At 41.6% G+C, this 17,543-nt stretch overlaps 1 protein-coding gene across 2 annotated transcripts in view; it reads left to right on the forward strand.

Moving 5' to 3' along the window:
* The first annotated feature begins 3,550 nt into the window (after positions 1 to 3,550).
* Positions 3,551 to 17,543, forward strand: part of ntrk1 (neurotrophic tyrosine kinase, receptor, type 1) — a 30,645-nt gene continuing 16,652 nt past the window's right edge. For both annotated transcript variants that reach the window (XM_023989141.2, XM_023989143.2), the window contains exons 1-7: positions 3,551 to 3,989; positions 7,876 to 7,950; positions 8,546 to 8,617; positions 11,842 to 11,910; positions 12,269 to 12,423; positions 12,681 to 12,823; positions 13,156 to 13,294. In XM_023989141.2, the coding sequence (XP_023844909.1) occupies positions 3,790 to 3,989; positions 7,876 to 7,950; positions 8,546 to 8,617; positions 11,842 to 11,910; positions 12,269 to 12,423; positions 12,681 to 12,823; positions 13,156 to 13,294 (853 nt within the window). In that variant the 5' untranslated portion in view covers positions 3,551 to 3,789. The remainder of the gene's footprint in view (positions 3,990 to 7,875; positions 7,951 to 8,545; positions 8,618 to 11,841; positions 11,911 to 12,268; positions 12,424 to 12,680; positions 12,824 to 13,155; positions 13,295 to 17,543) is intronic.

The following is a 17,543-nucleotide window of genomic DNA, read 5'->3' on the forward strand; positions in this document are numbered from 1 at the left end:
ACACACTACGCTCCCAGAATAGGTTACATTACATACAAGATTTGCTCAATGCTGCCAACTAAAGTAATGTAGTTAACTTTATCATGGGCACATTGGGAATATATATCTGTGATGTTCAAATTATCCCCTGTGTCTTACTTGATGAAGGTCCAAGTCATCCCTGCCTGTACCTGACATTGTTGAAAAACAAGTGACAAAGAATAAAGATCATACACAAACAATAGACTCCCAGAATAGATTATATTACATACAAGTTTTGCTCAAAGCAGCCAACCAAAGTAATGTAGTTAACGTAAGTTTAATCACAATGGCTGGTCTGAGTGCATTTCCTCACAGTTTTATTCAGTAGTACAATTCACATTGCATTTTATCATGGGCACAGTGGGAATTTATAACTGTGATTTTTAAACAGTCATTACGCTAGCCTATGCTGTTTTTTTTTTTACTTGTAAGGAAGGTGATGTGCATTGAACATGCAACTACAGTCGGTGGGTATCTAGCTCATTTTCATGAGCACCTAGCTAACCACAGATCTTTGACCTAACCAAAATCGCTTGTTAGCTGCTAGCAAACAGGGTTTACCTTATCACACTTCTCCAGCAACGCCTCTCGCTTACAGAGGTTGGAAAACGCTGAAATCGAAGTAGTGGTTACAATCCAGTACATAGCACAGAACCATCCTTGCTTCTGATCGACGAAGAGACCTAAGGTTAGCTAGTTCGCTACAAAGGCCAGAGGGTAATTCAAAAAATGTAATTAATAAAAAAATGCTAAGGTAGCTAGCGAGATCATTTGAAAAATGCTAAACAAGAATACACATTAGAAACACAATCAATTATTTACATGAGAAAATAAAAAGGCTATAATATCTACTTTATTTAAAAAATATATTTTTTATTTAACCTTTATTTAACTAGGCAAGCCAGTTAAGAACAAATTCTTATTTACTTGCTAGGTTATTTGCTACTAGTCGAAGAGTTTAAATTCAGAAATGTGCCTTGAGAGATGATGTCAAAGCTTGCATCAAGATGTGTAGTTCTGTATGCGAGCCACATTAGCGGCTAATTAGCATTTCAATTTGTAGGGGTAATTACAGGCGAATATATTGATCAAAGTTACCTTGTCCGAGAGAGATTTGCACGGTTATCAAAGTGTCACACCAGGGTAAACCTACACGAAGCACAGACCTTATATGAAGTAATTCTAAAATCCCCAACGCAAAAATGTATAACGAAAAAATTATTGGAACCATTTCCGTGTTTTACGGCTAGGTTGTGTATGGGTAGTATGACTCATACTGTGGTACTTAAATGCAGCAGACAACCACACCAGGTCCCACTTCTGTCACACTTCTGAAGCGGCTTCAGTGGGCACGTGATCACCAGTACTGGACAATTGAGGAGTGGAAAAAACATTGCCTGGCCTGACGAATCCCAGTTCCTGTTGAGTCATGCTGATGGCAGAGTCAGGATTCACAGCCCTATCCTGCCTGGTGTCAATGGTACAGGCTGATGGCTGTGGTGTACTGGTGTGGGGAATGTTTTCCTGACACACGTTAGGTTCCTTGATACCAATTGACCAATGTTTCCGTGCCCCAAAGAATTCAAGCTGTTCTGAAGGTCAAGGGTGGTCTGACCCAATACTAGATAGGTGTATTACAACCTCATTTCTACACTATGAGGTTGCAATAATACTGTGAAATKGTGAAAATTATGATAATGCCCTTTAAGTGAATGAGCTGTTTGAAAAGACCGCCCTGCACATCGTCCCCCCCCCCCCTTACACCACTGCGCGCTCTGTTGTCATCTATGCATGTCATTAGAACGCTACCTACGTACATATTACCTCAACTTACCGGTGCCCGCACATTGACTCTGTGTCGGTTACCCCCCTGTAATATCTCGTTATTTTATTTACTGCTGGCTCTTTAATTACTTGTTACTTTTATCTCTTATTGCTTATCCATATATTTTTAACTGCATTGTTGGTTAGGTGCTGTAAGTAAGATTCACTGTAAGGGTCTACACCCGTTTTATTCGGCGCATGTGACTAATACAATTTGATTTGATTTGAGTAGAACACTTGTGAAATTGCTTATTGCCTTCCCGCCTTGCCTTGCTGAGCTCAGTTAAAGTACAGAGAGTAGGGAGGAAGTCCTGAGCCATCACTATCTCCTGACTACTGCAGCAGAAATGGCAATTCAGCTTATAGCTGGTAATTGTGGTCAGGACACTATGACCTTATTCATGTGTATGATGACTAAGAGGGATGGGGGTGGGGCATACTATTTGTCCCTGGGGTAAAAATTGGCTCCATCTCATAGACGTCAAGAGATGGAGGGCCACAAGTAATGCTAATTCTATATGATTGTCTTTGCGCTATTGCAGTGAGCTATTTTAGCCTTCCTCGAATAACATTCTGCCGAGAAAAATTGGAGCCAAATGATATTCCGACATGAGGTTYTCAGATAATCATGCTAACCCTGTCTTMTGACTATGTCACAAGGTAGAAAAGTGACAGGATCTGGGTCTGGGTTGAGCAGGCAGTGTGAAGGCAGAGGCAGACAACAAAAGGAYAGTTCAACACATTTATTTTAAGGACTGGTGTTTACCAAGGTTTCAGCACAAAGTTTCCAATTCAATTCGATTTCATCGTCTCCATATTTCATTTACATAAAGATCCTTTTCTCTTACGTTTAGCTTAAAATCCATGTTAGTTAGAACCATCATACAACATACAAAACAAACAAAAAGGGACACAAGTAGTGACACAGGCCAGCGGGCTGGAGTCCATATGTTATCACTTAGTCATACAGCACAAAGTCCATTTKCCATGTGCTCTAATGAAACATTTCAGCCTTAAGCTCTGTTGCAACATGGATCCACCATGCTTCTGCACTGCATCACTTTCTGTGGGCGTCTGCTTGGAACACAAAAGCAGGGGGGTTTTGATACATMATTCAAAATCACATTATACGTTAATCGTCCAGTAGGAATGCTTGATTGTTACACATTGTTACACAAAATAGTGTAACAATTACCCCTTTGTAAATAAATGAAATWATTACATGCATAATAACCCTGTCAAAAAGTGATTGACCGCCTCATAGCCTGTTGTGTTGACTAGGGTTTCCTAGTATTGTATCTTCCCCGATTTGTCCACAGCCACCACTAAATCCCTTATTAGCTCTGATATCACAAACCTACAAGGGAAGTCACCTCATTCATAAACCCATGCAGATAGATGGATTCACCATTTGCAACCATCTTCACTGCATGAGACTGGTTGGTACCCAAGAGCCCTGACTCCTTAGTTGTCTCACACCTACAACCACTGGTGGGACAGGAGACATCTCACTCAGAGGCAGAAGAGCATATCTCCAGCATCCCATTCCATCTCTTTCTCCCCCCAATTCCCTCTCTCTCTCTGAGGTGTCTGGTGACTGTGGCTCTCCCACACAGTCAACTAATGGCCTGCCTTGCCCCTCCCTCCGAGAGAGAGTGAGAGAGAGAGAGAGAGACTACGATAGAGAGAAGAGAGAAGAGGAGTGAGGGTGGGGAGGCTGCAGCCCACCAGCATCCCCAGGGCCCCTTGCCTGCCTCGCTCCTGCTGCTCGCTGCTGCTGTGGCTCAATACCAGAGACTCCTGGCTGGGATCACAACCCTGCGAGTCAGCCCAGAGAAGATCTGCTTTGTGTGGTGCCTCCCAGTCTGTTCTCCTGTTTAGTCCTACTCTGTCTCAGTCTGCACTGACAACTCTCTGAGCTGCCCCTCCGCAATCTCCATCATCATGGCAGTGGTTGTGGGTTCCGCTCCATGGGCAGCCCCACTGGCCCTGGTTCTACTTGCMATCACCCTGGCAGTGCCAGCCCTGGGAGGGTGCCCATCCGCCTGCCGGTGCTCCTTCGCCATGCTGCAGTGCCTGGAGCCCAATGGCATTGCCACTATACCCGCGTTGGCACYACAGGAGAGCGAGAACGTCACGGAAATGTGAGTGCAGTTGGTTGCTTGRATGGCTGGTTGGTTGATTGGGTCTGCTGGGTTTGTTGTGTGTGTTTGTCAAGTGTTCTGCTTATCTATCTGTTGGCTCAGTCTTGGATGGGGTGTTTGGCAGTGTCGATAATGAGTTGGGTTGGCATAATGGTTCATCTGTTGCTTTGATGATCTGACGTTGGTTGCGTGACCAGCTTGAGCTGTTTGAAGCAATGCTGGGTGTGGAACAACAAATACATGTCTTAATAGGAGATGGTGAATATAGTCCAGTAGGGAGTTTAATCAAGGCGATTGGAGAGGGGAGTTATGTAACSCTATGGATTGAGTACATTTTGTATGACCACTGGCCTTCAGTGTGTGTTAGTATGGTGATGAGCTGGTTAGATAACGGACTTCATTTGATTGGTGTTCTTGCTTTGRTGATTGCTTCTGCAAATTAGATTGGCAAAAGACTCTGTGCAGGCACTTTTTGTTGACGTTTCACAGAACTGTTCTTACACTTATTAAAGATGAAAAGTCCATGAGATTCAAAGAGTATGTATCAAAGTATGTATCCGGAGATGATCCGTCTTAAATCTTATCAGAGACTTCTACTCTTAGTCCTCTTTCCATGATTTGTACAACTGGAGTTTCTCAATTTCTGTTTCCAGTGAACAAATTCCACTCAAAGAACTCATCGAACTGAACTCCCCCGCTTTGAGTTGGGGTTAAAGAGTCTGTTTGATCTTGTGTCTGGTGGTTTCGCACGGGCTGAACTGGGGAGCGATGCGCTGTAAGGGAACACTGTCGATAAGAGCAGAGTTGGTGGTAGTGGAGTGATCASGTCTGTGGGATTGTGTTGATATTGATACTGCTTCACTGATACTCTGCCTTGGTGACGGCAAACAGTCATAGAGGCACTATAGCAGCAAGGTGTTCAGATACATACATCCTTGCCTGGTGAGGGTCATCCTCACAAACCTGTTGAGAACATGTTGTTGTACAGGAGGCTTGTGGTTCCCTGAAGGACTATTAGCCAACATAGTATATATACTTAAATAAAACTGCCATAGAAGAGACACATATATAATATTTTAACGGGTACACAGTACACTCCACCTAAATATGCACTACGGGATCCAGATTCATATTGCATGAGTTGGATTTGTTACATATCACACGAATTGCAACATTCATATGATATCATACCAATTGAAAAATGTGTAACATGTCACACGAAATGGATGACATAGTACACAATTAGATGACGTAGTACACAATAAACGGGGACCACTTTTAGCTCATGCGCACCACTTTCAAAACTGCCTGAAACTATACAAAAGCTGGAGGATGCATCTTTTAGGAGTTATCTTTTACTTTACAGTACACACTTTTGTCCACTCTTTTCAGATAATTCGAAAATGGCTTTATACTTAGGCAATACAGTACTGAAAATGGAACACAGAACTAAATGCCGTTTGCTGTAATCCCATGCTGTGTTGTCTTTGTTCCTCAATTAACACTCGATCTGGCTTGTTAAGGGGAAGAGCTGACATTTTTTCAATAGCATGTCCAGCGAGTACTTGACTTTCTCCCTCTATACCTCTACTTCTCTCTCTCTCTCTCTCTCTCCTTCTCTCTCTCTCTCTCTCTCTCCTCTCTCTCTCTCTCTCTCTCCTCTCTCTCTCTTCTCGCTCTCTCTCTCTCTCTCTCTCCGTCTGTCTGTCTCTGGCTCTCTCTTTCTCTCTTTCTTTCTCTCTCTCTCTCTGTTACTCTGTCTCTCTCTCTCTCCGTCTGTTCTGTCTCTGGCTCTCTCTTTCTCTCTTTCTTTCTCTCTCTCTCTCTGTTACTCTGTCTCTCTGTCTCTCTCCGTCTCTCCGTCTCTCTCTCTCTTCTCAGTACCTGTGGCAAAACGTGTTACTTAGAACTCCAGCAGAGCTGCTAAATTCATTCTGAATCAATTCAATCAATAAGCAAGAGCTGCTCTTTCGGCATGTGTTTCAGGGGAACAAGCAAGAAACCATTAACTGTGGAACAGGGGCCCAAATTCCTAATTTGTTAAGTTATAAATGAAATTTTGCGAATTTGCAGCGAATGCCCGCCTGAGAACACTAGATGAAATATGACCCACTTGGCTCAATCCAATAAGCATAGGGGCAATTGCTGATTCTCGTTCCACCTGCCCTGCAATTACATTACTGCTCCGTGGATCAAATAAATATCTGTGTTGCTCAGTGACAGACTGAAACAATARTGCCCCACTGTTAAAGAAGGAAATATTTGGTGATGGAGATGTTTGGGGCATTGCCCAGCGGGCAAAACWGGCTGCAATGATGTCTGGCTGATGTCTTTTGTTACGTCATGGTCAGGTTGTATACTGACTGTAAAAGGACAATTTTAGTGATCAGAAAGAGAAGTCTTCACCTGGTTGTAATCTGGTTATCGGTCGTCATGTCAACCAGATACAAATGAAAATATAGGACAAATTACCCAGGTATTGTCATGAAAAAGGGTTGAGTGCTGCTTTTTTAAGCTATCATATTTGGCTATGTGAAAAAAGCTTGTAATTTCTCTTGATAAAATTGTTCAAGTGGAGGAAAATATTTTCCCCTTGGTCCTTTTATGCTGCTTTACTTATGGTTATTGATACAGTAATGGTGAAATATCATAGATGCTATATAACAGTCCACATAAAAATGTACTTTTCTGGCCACGTCGTGTACACATGTAGGATCTTAATTTGATCACCCTGTTGCAGAATAACTTTTATGCAATGCAGGAAATGTTCAACTTGTGGTGTATTTGAGGTTTAAAAAGGCTTCTGAAGTTTGTAATTACATTTAGACATTTCAGACTTGATTTTCCCTTATGGAAAATGTATCAACACCTAAAAAAWWTCCAATAATTATAATCTGCATAATAATTCACATTTTCTGTTGCTGCAAGATTATTTTCCTCCTGTAGCAAACTGGCTCAAATTATATCCTACATCTGTACACTCTTACAAAAATGGATTCGAAAGGGATTCTTCAGCTGTCACATAGAAGAACCCTTTTCATTTCCATGTAGAACCCTCTGTGTAGGGGTACATGGAACCCAAAAAAGGGTTTTACCTGGAACCAAAACGGTTCTTCAAAGGGTTCTACTATGGGGAGAGCCGAAGAACCCTTTTAGGTTCTAGATAGCACATTTTTGTTCTAAGATTGAACATACAAAGGGGTTCAAGATACTGTAGTTCAAGAGTAAAGTGACCTTGTGTTAAATGAGTGTTGAGTTGACATACTGTCCTCTCGTGAAATAATAGGTTCGYCTGGAAAAGTGGAAAATTACTCATTGAAAAGAATTTACCATCAGCAATGTCAACTGAGTGTCTCACAAGAAGCCAAATGTTTTTTCCAAGTCTTCTCTACAGTATATTTAGTTTTGATATTAGCTTTGTGGTTTGTTTTCTTTGCATCTGCCTTGGTGTGGTTATGCTATCAGTTGTCAGGCTCTTGCCCACAAAGGCCCATGGTTTGGACAATGCACTCATGAATTTCACTATAAAATATAATACTCTGTGCTGTACTGTGTCAATTCAGTACCTTTTTAGGGCTTTCATCACGTTTAATACATGTAAACCCTTTTCTATTGGTCATTATATTAACTGTCCTGCTTGGTCTGGATTGCTGTGGGTAAAAATAATTGATAACAATAAAGATAATTTTCCATTCAARCATTTTGTTTTGTTGTTTATAATAGGCCTACGCAGCTCATTGTTCCTAGACAGTATTTTTGTATTTTACTTTTCAGTGTTTTTTTTGTYGCTTTTTWAWTTTTTTTACTCAAATCAACTCTGAATGCCATAATTAAATGTTTCCTTTTAATTTTTTACATTGTATTTMTTTTTTGTTTCATTACCCAGTTACATCGAAAATCAAGCCGACCTGGAGAACATTACAGAAGTAGACCTTGCCAATTATAGAGAGTTGAAGAATCTGTGAGTAACCTTGCATAATTTGTAATATGTACAGTATTTTTCTAATGCTGTATTATTTTTTGTAGATGTCTGTTTGTAGCAAAATGTTCTACAATACACCTAGCAGTTGATTTGAATGACTTGGCTTTAAATGWTTGGTTGGTCCTGTCATTGAGTGAGTAGTCTTCTCTACACTCCACCTTGTAGTACATAAGCCCTCCCTATTCATCCTCTTCAATGTGCCCTCTACCTTGTTATAGCAATCTGCAGTACTAAACTTTACAACTCAACATTTCATTCCCTTTATGGCTCTTTCAATCAAGGGGTAAACCTCCTGTGTTGCCCATTAGCCATTATTCTGCACCATAACCTGCAGTCCTGTACAGTAATTTCATTTCAACCCTTCTTCTGAGTACCTTACCACTACCGTATTCAAAGAAAGGAAATGGTCTGGCGCTAACTAATACAGCTAATACAGACTGGCGCTAACTAATACAGCTAATACAGACTGGCTAATATACACACTATGGGTTTACTGTGGCTAATTAGTAGCATAATCAGTGATTCACACTTCCTGTTCTGTCTTTTGTTTGTCTGTCGTGTCTCTACCCCCCAGCACGGTCACGTTCTGCAGGCTGGCGTACATCTCGGCKAATGCTTTCCAACACAACCTCAAGCTCCAATATGTGTAAGTGTCCTTGGTTTTACAAAGGGATTGTCTTTCCTTGTCATGTCTCGACCCATTCTTGGGTCAAGCTCTTTGTTGCTGTCAATTAAGGGGAAGCCTCCCGAGCCTAGAGATCTTGAGCTTATTATTCAGCAGAGTCACTGCAAAAATATAACACTTGCATAACAATAGATTTCTGCTGAAATACAGATTGAAATGACTGAAATGTAATCATAATTCATTTGATACCATTTTATTCAACAATGACACTGTGTCAGTTATTAAGGCACAGAATGCATTGGTATAGTATCAGAGGCTCAACAGTAGTGGGCCATGCGGGACAGATTCTTACCTGAGATTCTTACCTCTTTAACAGTGTGTTAAATGTGTTTTACAAGAAACATGCCATTTCAATTTAAAGTTARAAGGATTGGGTTGACACAATGTAGACCAACCTGTTTTTACAAATGTAGTCACAATCAATGCACCACATATTGGACCACTTTTAGCATATTGAAATGATTTGGATTCCACTCGTTAGAACGTTTAGAATCAATTATATTCGAAAAACAAACACTGATGGGTGAATTGTAGATTCTTTTTCTGATGTTTGTGTTTCTAACACTGTGATACAAACTTTCTCACAAATGGAATCCTTCAATTACCTTCTAAAGACACACTGTACAGCACACTGAAAAAGAACAACTACAAACTAGCATTCGTGTTGCCCATATGTAGTGTTGGGGAGTAGTGAACTACATGTTGTACAACTAGTAATTTAACTACATTTAGCAGTAACTTAGTTGTAGTTGAACTAAATTCAAATCTTGGTAGTGTTTTCAGTAGTCAATGCCATTTGAATCAGGTAGGGGTGCAGCTAACTACTGGAACTACACACAACTTTCTTTTGCGAAAATAAAACTAAATATGGGAGAAGTAGGCAAGAATTTCCTTACTTTTTCGTTATCACACCTGCCTAATTCTCACTTAAAGCATTGTTTTAGTTTTTAATAGGATAACAACTAAAACTGTGGTTGGTAATATAACCCCTTAATTCTGTTAACATCTGATCCCATTTGTAGTCTATGACATTTCCGATTTAGAYATGTTAATTTCCACACAATGTAGTATGGATGTAGTGAACTACTTCTTCAAAGTAACTTTAGTTAAGCAAACTATGTTTTTCTTAACAATAGCTTTAGTGTAGCTTAACTTCTTACAGTGTGAAGTAATTGGTAGCTTGGTAAACAATATTTTCAGAGTAGCTTCCCCAATACTGCCTGTATCCATGGCAATCATCCCTCCATCAGTAGCTGACCCTTATCTCCACCATCTTGTCCTCATCATCTTACTAAACGTGTGTGACATGTCCGATGTTGTTAATCTGAAAGACAGGCGGTTTGGGAGGAGGAGGGGGTGTAGTGGGAAGGGCTCTGAAAGGGTTCTGGCGAAATCGGAGAAGACTTCCACCAGTCACCATTTACTCGCTCATTTTGGTGGATTATYGACAACTGCTGCATAATAAATACACTCCACTAAGGGTCCATTATCGCTTAATCAATATTTCAAAGAGGGGGCTGTGGGGTGTAACAGATGTGTGTCTTAGACTGGGAGCCCCACCCAAAACGGGTGAGAACATGGAGGGGCGGCTCTGATACTGTACCCCCTTCCTTGATCCTTAAGATATTTAAGCAATAAGGCCCGAGGAGGTGTGGTATATGGCCAATATTCTACAGCTAAGGGTTGTTCGTACGCACGACGCAACGCAACGCGTGGTATATTGGCCATATATCACAAACCCMAGAGGTGCCTTATTGCTATTATAAACTGCTTACCAACGTAACTACAGCAGTAMAAATACATGTTTTGTCATACCCATGGTATACGKTCTGATATACCATGGCTGTCAGCCAATCAGCATTCAGAGCTCGAACCACCCAGTTTATAAATTAAGATGCTAGGAGCAGCTGCCATTCCCGGCCATCTTCCCTCCCCCTGTGGCCTGGGAGGAATCGAGCTGGTAATAGATAAGCCCCAATGGCTAACCCATCTGACATGAACTTTTGGGAGCAAGGAAAACAAATAATTGAACCCCTGCTGGCCCCCATTGGACCTGCCAGAGTGAATATGTATCGGTTGCATGAGCGGACTCCCCAGTGTGGTCTGCTGTCATCTTCTGAGAGGTTTTATTTACACCCTCTGTCAGCACAGAAGCATTTCAGAGCAGTCATGGTGATCTSCAGCACGTTTAAAAAGATACAATMGGGATACATAGGGGATAGCATATCTTAGCAGTGATATGCCTCAGAAATCCACTGCTAATCGCCCGCAATATTTCATATTTTTTATCAAATTAATTAACCTCATACTCCTAATACACAATATTTGAGATAGTAAAACCTGTTCTCCTTTCTCCTCTTACAAGTACAAGCAGCATCATCAGGCTAATATAACTCGAGCACTCTAGTAGTGATCGATGGCCAAGTATAGCACCCACCGTCTCAGAGAAGTGTTTGGGCTAATCACCTAATGTACAGAACGGTGAGACAAGGTGTGCTAATGATGTTTGTGAATGTAGCACTTGATGTAAAAGACTTGCTTGGGTAATTGAGCAGAGTATATTTGGAGGCACTAATGTGTCCACGCAGAGAGTAATTCTAAGCAGGTCCGCATTGTTCTGCAGTGAGTGAACATATCTTGGGATTAGTTCAATATGATTCATTTCAACAACATAAAAACATGCATTTTACAAAACCATCTCTCCAGATGGATGTTTATTTACTTCATCCCCCCCAAAATATTATAGATAACACAAAAAAGTATATTACAGACTTGGATTTTTGTCCTCATTATGGCAGCGTTTGAGAAAACAAACAGGTGTCAGACACACGGTAGAACAGAAAAACTCATTTGAATAGATATAACAAAGACATGTGTAAACATAACAAACAGCCAGGCTGTAATGACTGCTGATTGTTTGTGGGTGAATGTGAGGACTCTTGACACGTTGGGCGTCCAAAGACGAGCACATGGAAACAGTGCAAAAACAAAATGCTCTCTTTTGTTTTAAATATTGAGCTGTTTGCCATGCACAGACCATTCTTATGCAAAACTTAACATGGGTGAAAAGAGGGGGGGAATCATAGGTGCAACAACAAATTGTATAATACTGTATTTAGATTTTTTGCAATTTATATGCTGAATGTCCTGTTGGATGGATGTTGTCTCCTTATTGTATCACACAGAAACCTGGCTTCTAACTCCCTGGAGCATATCAGTTGGAAGGTGTTCCATTTTCTTCCCCTGCTCAACCTGTGAGTAAAACACCACTCAGAACATCACTTCTGTACTCTCTTCAACTAGTCAACCTGTGACTGAACTATCAACTCAAAGATGGTCACTTTGTATGAGCAAAATAGACCCATTCCACTCTGTTTTGGAACTGATTGCAGAGAATTTTCAACACATATTTCACTGATGAATTCTTTTCTATATGGAGTTTTTTCTCTCTATTCACTCTATTAATTCTAGAATGTTCTATTTTCTGTGTGCGTCTTTGATAATAATGACCTCGAATACTTTGTATAGACCTTTAGAAAGAACAAGAAGGTTACACAATTGAGAGAAAACTTTCGGACAAAAGAGACCGATTTTCTCTGTGTTCTCTTTCAGGGTTTTGAGGGACAACCCCCTTGAGTGCTCCTGTGATATCCATTGGTTGCAGCAATGGCAGCTTAACGACCACAGTGACCTCGACAACCAACCGCTACAATGCTTCTCCAATGGCCATGCCCTACGGTTGGACTCCTTAGAGATGGAGAATTGCAGTGAGTTGAATAAACCATTTTTACTCAGTTTAGAGATAAAAATGTGTTTTTACTTTATTATTACTAAGTAATATATGTATGAATATCATATACACGTATAGTTCAATCATTGTAGAAATAGTCTGACAAGGCTTTATTAGACTTAATTGCATTAGTGGCATTGCTGATAGGATTGCTATTAAACATCATTATCAACATTTAGTACCCCAGGCCAAACAATAGATTTTCCAACCCATTCTCGGTCCATTGTTTTGCAGCTGTACCGGATGTCGCCATTGTCCATGCCAACACCAAGGTCCAGGAGGGTGGCAACCTGACATTTGTGTGTCAGGTGACAGGAGTGCCCATGCCTGTAGTGAGGTGGCGCACGAATAAACTGCTGTCTCGCTATACTGTACAGGTACTGAGTGACGATGTCACCTGGACATACTGATTGGGGAAAACCTGCTAGAGCAGTGTTTTTTCAGAGATATTGCGCAATGCACCTTTTGTTCCCCTTAATATGCCTAACATCTGTTCAAATACAAACTCTAGTAACAGGATCAGGGTCATATATGAAGGAATATTCAGAACTAAAACTAAAATAGTATTATGCTGTGTTTAGGTTTCCTTATCGTAAACATTGTCATGATCATTCAGACTCTGCTTGCATCTCAGATGTCTCCATGATTGTTGTAAACTGTCATGTGTAGCTAAACCCCTGCTGTCCTCTGCGTCTTGTTCTATCTGCAGGAGAGGTTCTGGGGATCCACTTTGGAGCTGGAGCTGCAGCTGTGGAATATGTCCTCAGAAGACAACCTGCACAACTTGACCTGTGAGGCAGAGAACCGGGCCGGGCCTGGGGAAGAGAAAGTGACGTTGGACATTGAATGTGAGTGCCAATGAACTATTAAAGCTGTCAGGGTGTTGAAAGCTAAAAGACTCAGTGAGAGCTGTCATACTGCGATGAAAGCAGGAGAGGTAGAGGGAGAGACATTTTTGGTCAATTTTTCTCTCGCAGCAATGTGTATAGCCAGACATTCATTCCCCAGAATGAAATACTTTGTACTAATAATTGTGGCAAAAAATAAGCCCACCTTGTCACTTTGCTTTAACATGCCACAGGTCTTTTGTTTAGATTATTATTGTTATCAGTTGTCACTCAATAATACATAACTACAGTAGCGATTTTAGCATGGAAATCTTGGTGGAGCAAACATTTATAATTTTTTTGTTGATGCATACCAGCAAAGCCACTACATAACACAACACTAAACAATACATTAATTTCACTATAGCGGTGACAAACGGTGCTCACAAACTGTTAGAGTCTTCTGTTCCAACAGCAGAGTTTTCTTTTCAGCACCGTGGTGTGAATCCTTACCATCGTTACACCTGGCTATCAGCAGAGGCTCGTCTGGCAGCCAAACAGTTCATTCAGCCTCATAAGCGAATAAGAGGCAATCCATAATTTCGATTAAGACATTAACGAGCCAGCTAAGACGGACGTTGTCAATATAACTATTTGTTCAACACTTTTGAAATGTACAGCGACAGAATTCAGAACATGGGTAGTTCTCAGAGTATTCTCTCTGTACACCAATTCAGAACAGTAGGATAAATAAACGGGGCATATATATCTACAGTGCATTCGGAAAGTATTCAGACACCTTGACTTTTTCCACATTTTGTTATGTTACAGCCTTACTGGGGTGGCAGGTAGCCTAGTGGTTAGAGCTTTTGGCCGGTAACTGAAAGGATGCTGGATTGAATCCCTGAGCTGACAAGCTAAAAATCTGTCGTTCAGCCCCTGAACAAGGCAGTTAACCCACTGTTCCTAGGCCGTCATTGTAAATAAGAATTTGTTCCTAACGGACTTGTCTAGTTAAATAAAGGTTAAATAAAAAAATTACATTATTCTAAAATTTATTTTACTCATCAATCTACACACAATACCCCATAATGACAAAGCAAAAACAGTTTTTTTGACATGTTTACACATTTATAAAAATAAAATAACTGAAATATCACATTTACATAAGTATTCAGACCCTTTATTCAGTACATTGTTGTAGCACATTTGGCAGCGATTACAGCCTCAGGTCTTCTTGGGTATGACGCTACAAGCATGATACACCTGTACTTGGGGAGTTTCTCCCATTCTTCTCTGCAGATCTTCTGAAGCTCTGTCAGGTTAGATGGGGAGCGTTGCTGCACAGCTATTTTCAGGTCTCTCCAGAGATGTTCGATCGGGTTCAAGTCTGGGCTCTGGCTGGGTCACTCAAGGACATTCAGAGACTTGTCCTGAAGCCACTCATGCGTTGTCTTGGCTGTGTGCTTAGGGTCGTTGTCCTGTTGGAAGGTGAACCTTCGCCCCAGTCTGAAGTCCTGACCGCTCTGGAACAGGTTTTCATCAAGGATCTCTCTGTACTTTGTCAAGGGGTTTGAATACTTTCTGAATGCACTGTATACAGTATATATATATATTATAATACACTGCTCAAAAATAAAGGGAACACTTAAACAACACAATGTAACTCTAAGTCAATCACACTTCTGTGAAATCAAACTGTCCACTTAGGAAGCAACACTGATTGAACAATAAATTTCACATGCTGTTGTGGCAAATGAATAGACAACAGATGGAAATTATAGGCAATTAGCAAGACACCCCAATAAAGGAGTGGTTCTGCAGGTGGTGACCACAGACCACTTCTCAGTTCCTATACTTCCGGCTGATGTTTTGGTCACTTTGAATCTGGCGGTGTTTTCACTCTAGTGGTAGCATGAGACGGAGTCTACAACCCACACAAGTGGCTCAGGTAGTGCAGCTCATCCAGGATGGCAATCAATGCGAGCTGTGGCAAGAAGGTTTGCTGTCTTGTCAGGCGTAGTGTCCAGAGCATGGAGGCGCTACCAGGAGACAGGCCAGTACATCAGGAGACGTGAGGAGGCCGTAGGAGGGAACAACCCAGCAGCAGGACCGCTACCTCCGCTTTGTGCAAGGAGGAGCACTGCCAGAGCCCTGCAAAATGACCTCAGCAGGCCACAAATGTGCATGTGTCTGCTCAAACGGTCAGAAACAGACTCCATGAGGGTGGTATGAGGGCCCGACGTCCACAGGTGGGGTGTTTGCTTAAAGCCACACACGTGCAGGAAGTTTGGCATTTGCCAGAGAACACCAATATTGGCAAATTTGCCACTGGCGCCTGTGCTCTTCACAGATGAAGCAGGTTCACACTGGCAATGGTGACAGACGTGACAGTCTGGAGACGCCGTGGAGAACGTTCTGCTGCCTGCAACATCCTCCAGCATGACCGGTTTGGCGGTGGTCCAGTCATGGTGCGGGGTGGCATTTCTTTGGGGGCGCACAGCCCTACATGGGCTCGCCAGAGGTAGCCTGCTGCCATTAGGTACCGAGATGAGATCCTCAAGCCCTTGTGAGACCATATGCCTGGTGTCGGTTGGCCCTGGGTTCCTCCTAATGCAAGACAATGCTAGACCTCATGTGGCTGGAGTGTGTCAGCAGTTCCTGCAAGAGGRAGGCATTGATCCTATGGACTGGCCCGCCCGTTCCCCAGACCTGAATCCAATTGAGCACATCTGGGACATCATGTCTCGCTCCATCCACCAACGCCACGTTGCACCACAGACTGTCCAGGAGTTGGCGGATGCTTTAGTCCAGGTCTGGGAGGAGATCCCTAAGGAGACCATCCGCCACCTCATCAGGAGCATGCCCAGGCGTTGTAGGGAGGTCATACAGGCACGTGGAGGCCACACACACTACTGAGCCTCATTTTGACTTGTTTTAAGGACATTACATCAAAGTTGGATCAGCCTGTAGTGTGGTTTTCCACTTTAATTTTGAGTGTGACTCCAAATCCAGACATCTATGGGTTGATAAATTTGATTTCCATTGATAATTTTTGTGTGATTTTGTTGTCAGCACATTCAACTATGTAAAGAAAAAAGTATTTAATAAGAATATTTCATTCATTCAGATCTAGGATGTGTTATTTTAGTGTTCCCTTTATTTTTTTGAGCAGTGTATATATATATATATATATATAGTTGAAGTCTGAAGTTTACATACACTTAGGTTGGAGTCATTAAAACTTGTTTTTCAACCACTCCACAAATGTCTTGTTAACAAACTATAGTTTTGGCAAGTCGGTTAGGCCATCTACTTTGTGCATGACACAAGTAATTTTTCCAACAATTGTTTACAGACAGATTATTTCACTGATAATTTACTGTATAACAATTCCAGTGGGTCAGAGGTTTACATACACTAAGTTGACTGTGCATTTAAACAGCTTGGAAAATTCCAGGAAATCATGTCAAGGCTTTAGAAGCTTCTGATAGGCTAATTGACATAATTTGAGTCAATTGGAGGTGTACCTGTGGATGTATTTCAAGGCCTACCTTCAAACTCAGTGCCTCTTTGCTTGACATCATGGGAAAATCAAAAGAAATCAGCAAACACCTCAGAAAAAAATTTGTAGACCTTCACAAGTCCGGTTCATCCTTGGGAGCATTCATCCTTGGGAGCACCACGTTCATCTGTACAAACAATAGTACGCAAGTTTAAACACCATGGGACCACGCTGCTGTCATACCACTCAGGAAGGAGACCCGTTCTGTCTCCTACAGATGAACGTACTTTGATGCGAAAAGTGCAAATCAATCCCAGAACAACAGCAAAGGACCTTGTGAAGATGCTGGAGGAAACAGATACAAAAGTATCTATATGCACAGTAAAACGAGTCCTATAATCGATATAACCTGAAAGGCCACTCAGCAAGTTAGAAGCCACTGCTCCAAAACCGCCATAAAAAAGCCAGACTATGGGGACAAAGATCGTACTTTTTGGAGAAATATCCTCTGGTCTGATGAAACAAAAATAGAACTGTTTGGCCATAATGACCATCGTTATGTTTGGAGGAAAAAGGGGGAGTCTTGCAAGCCGAAGAACATCATCCCAATTGGGAAGCACGGGGGTGGCAGCATCATGTTGTGGGGGTGCTTTGCTGCACCCCCACATTTTGCACTTCACAAAATAGATGGCATGATGAGGGAGGAAAATTATGTGGATATATTGAAGCAACATCTCAAGACATCAGTCAGGAAGTTAAAGCTTG

This window comes from Salvelinus sp. IW2-2015, linkage group LG6.1 (assembly GCF_002910315.2).
Source record: "Salvelinus sp. IW2-2015 linkage group LG6.1, ASM291031v2, whole genome shotgun sequence".
In the NCBI taxonomy this organism is placed as follows: Eukaryota; Metazoa; Chordata; class Actinopteri; order Salmoniformes; family Salmonidae; genus Salvelinus; species Salvelinus sp. IW2-2015.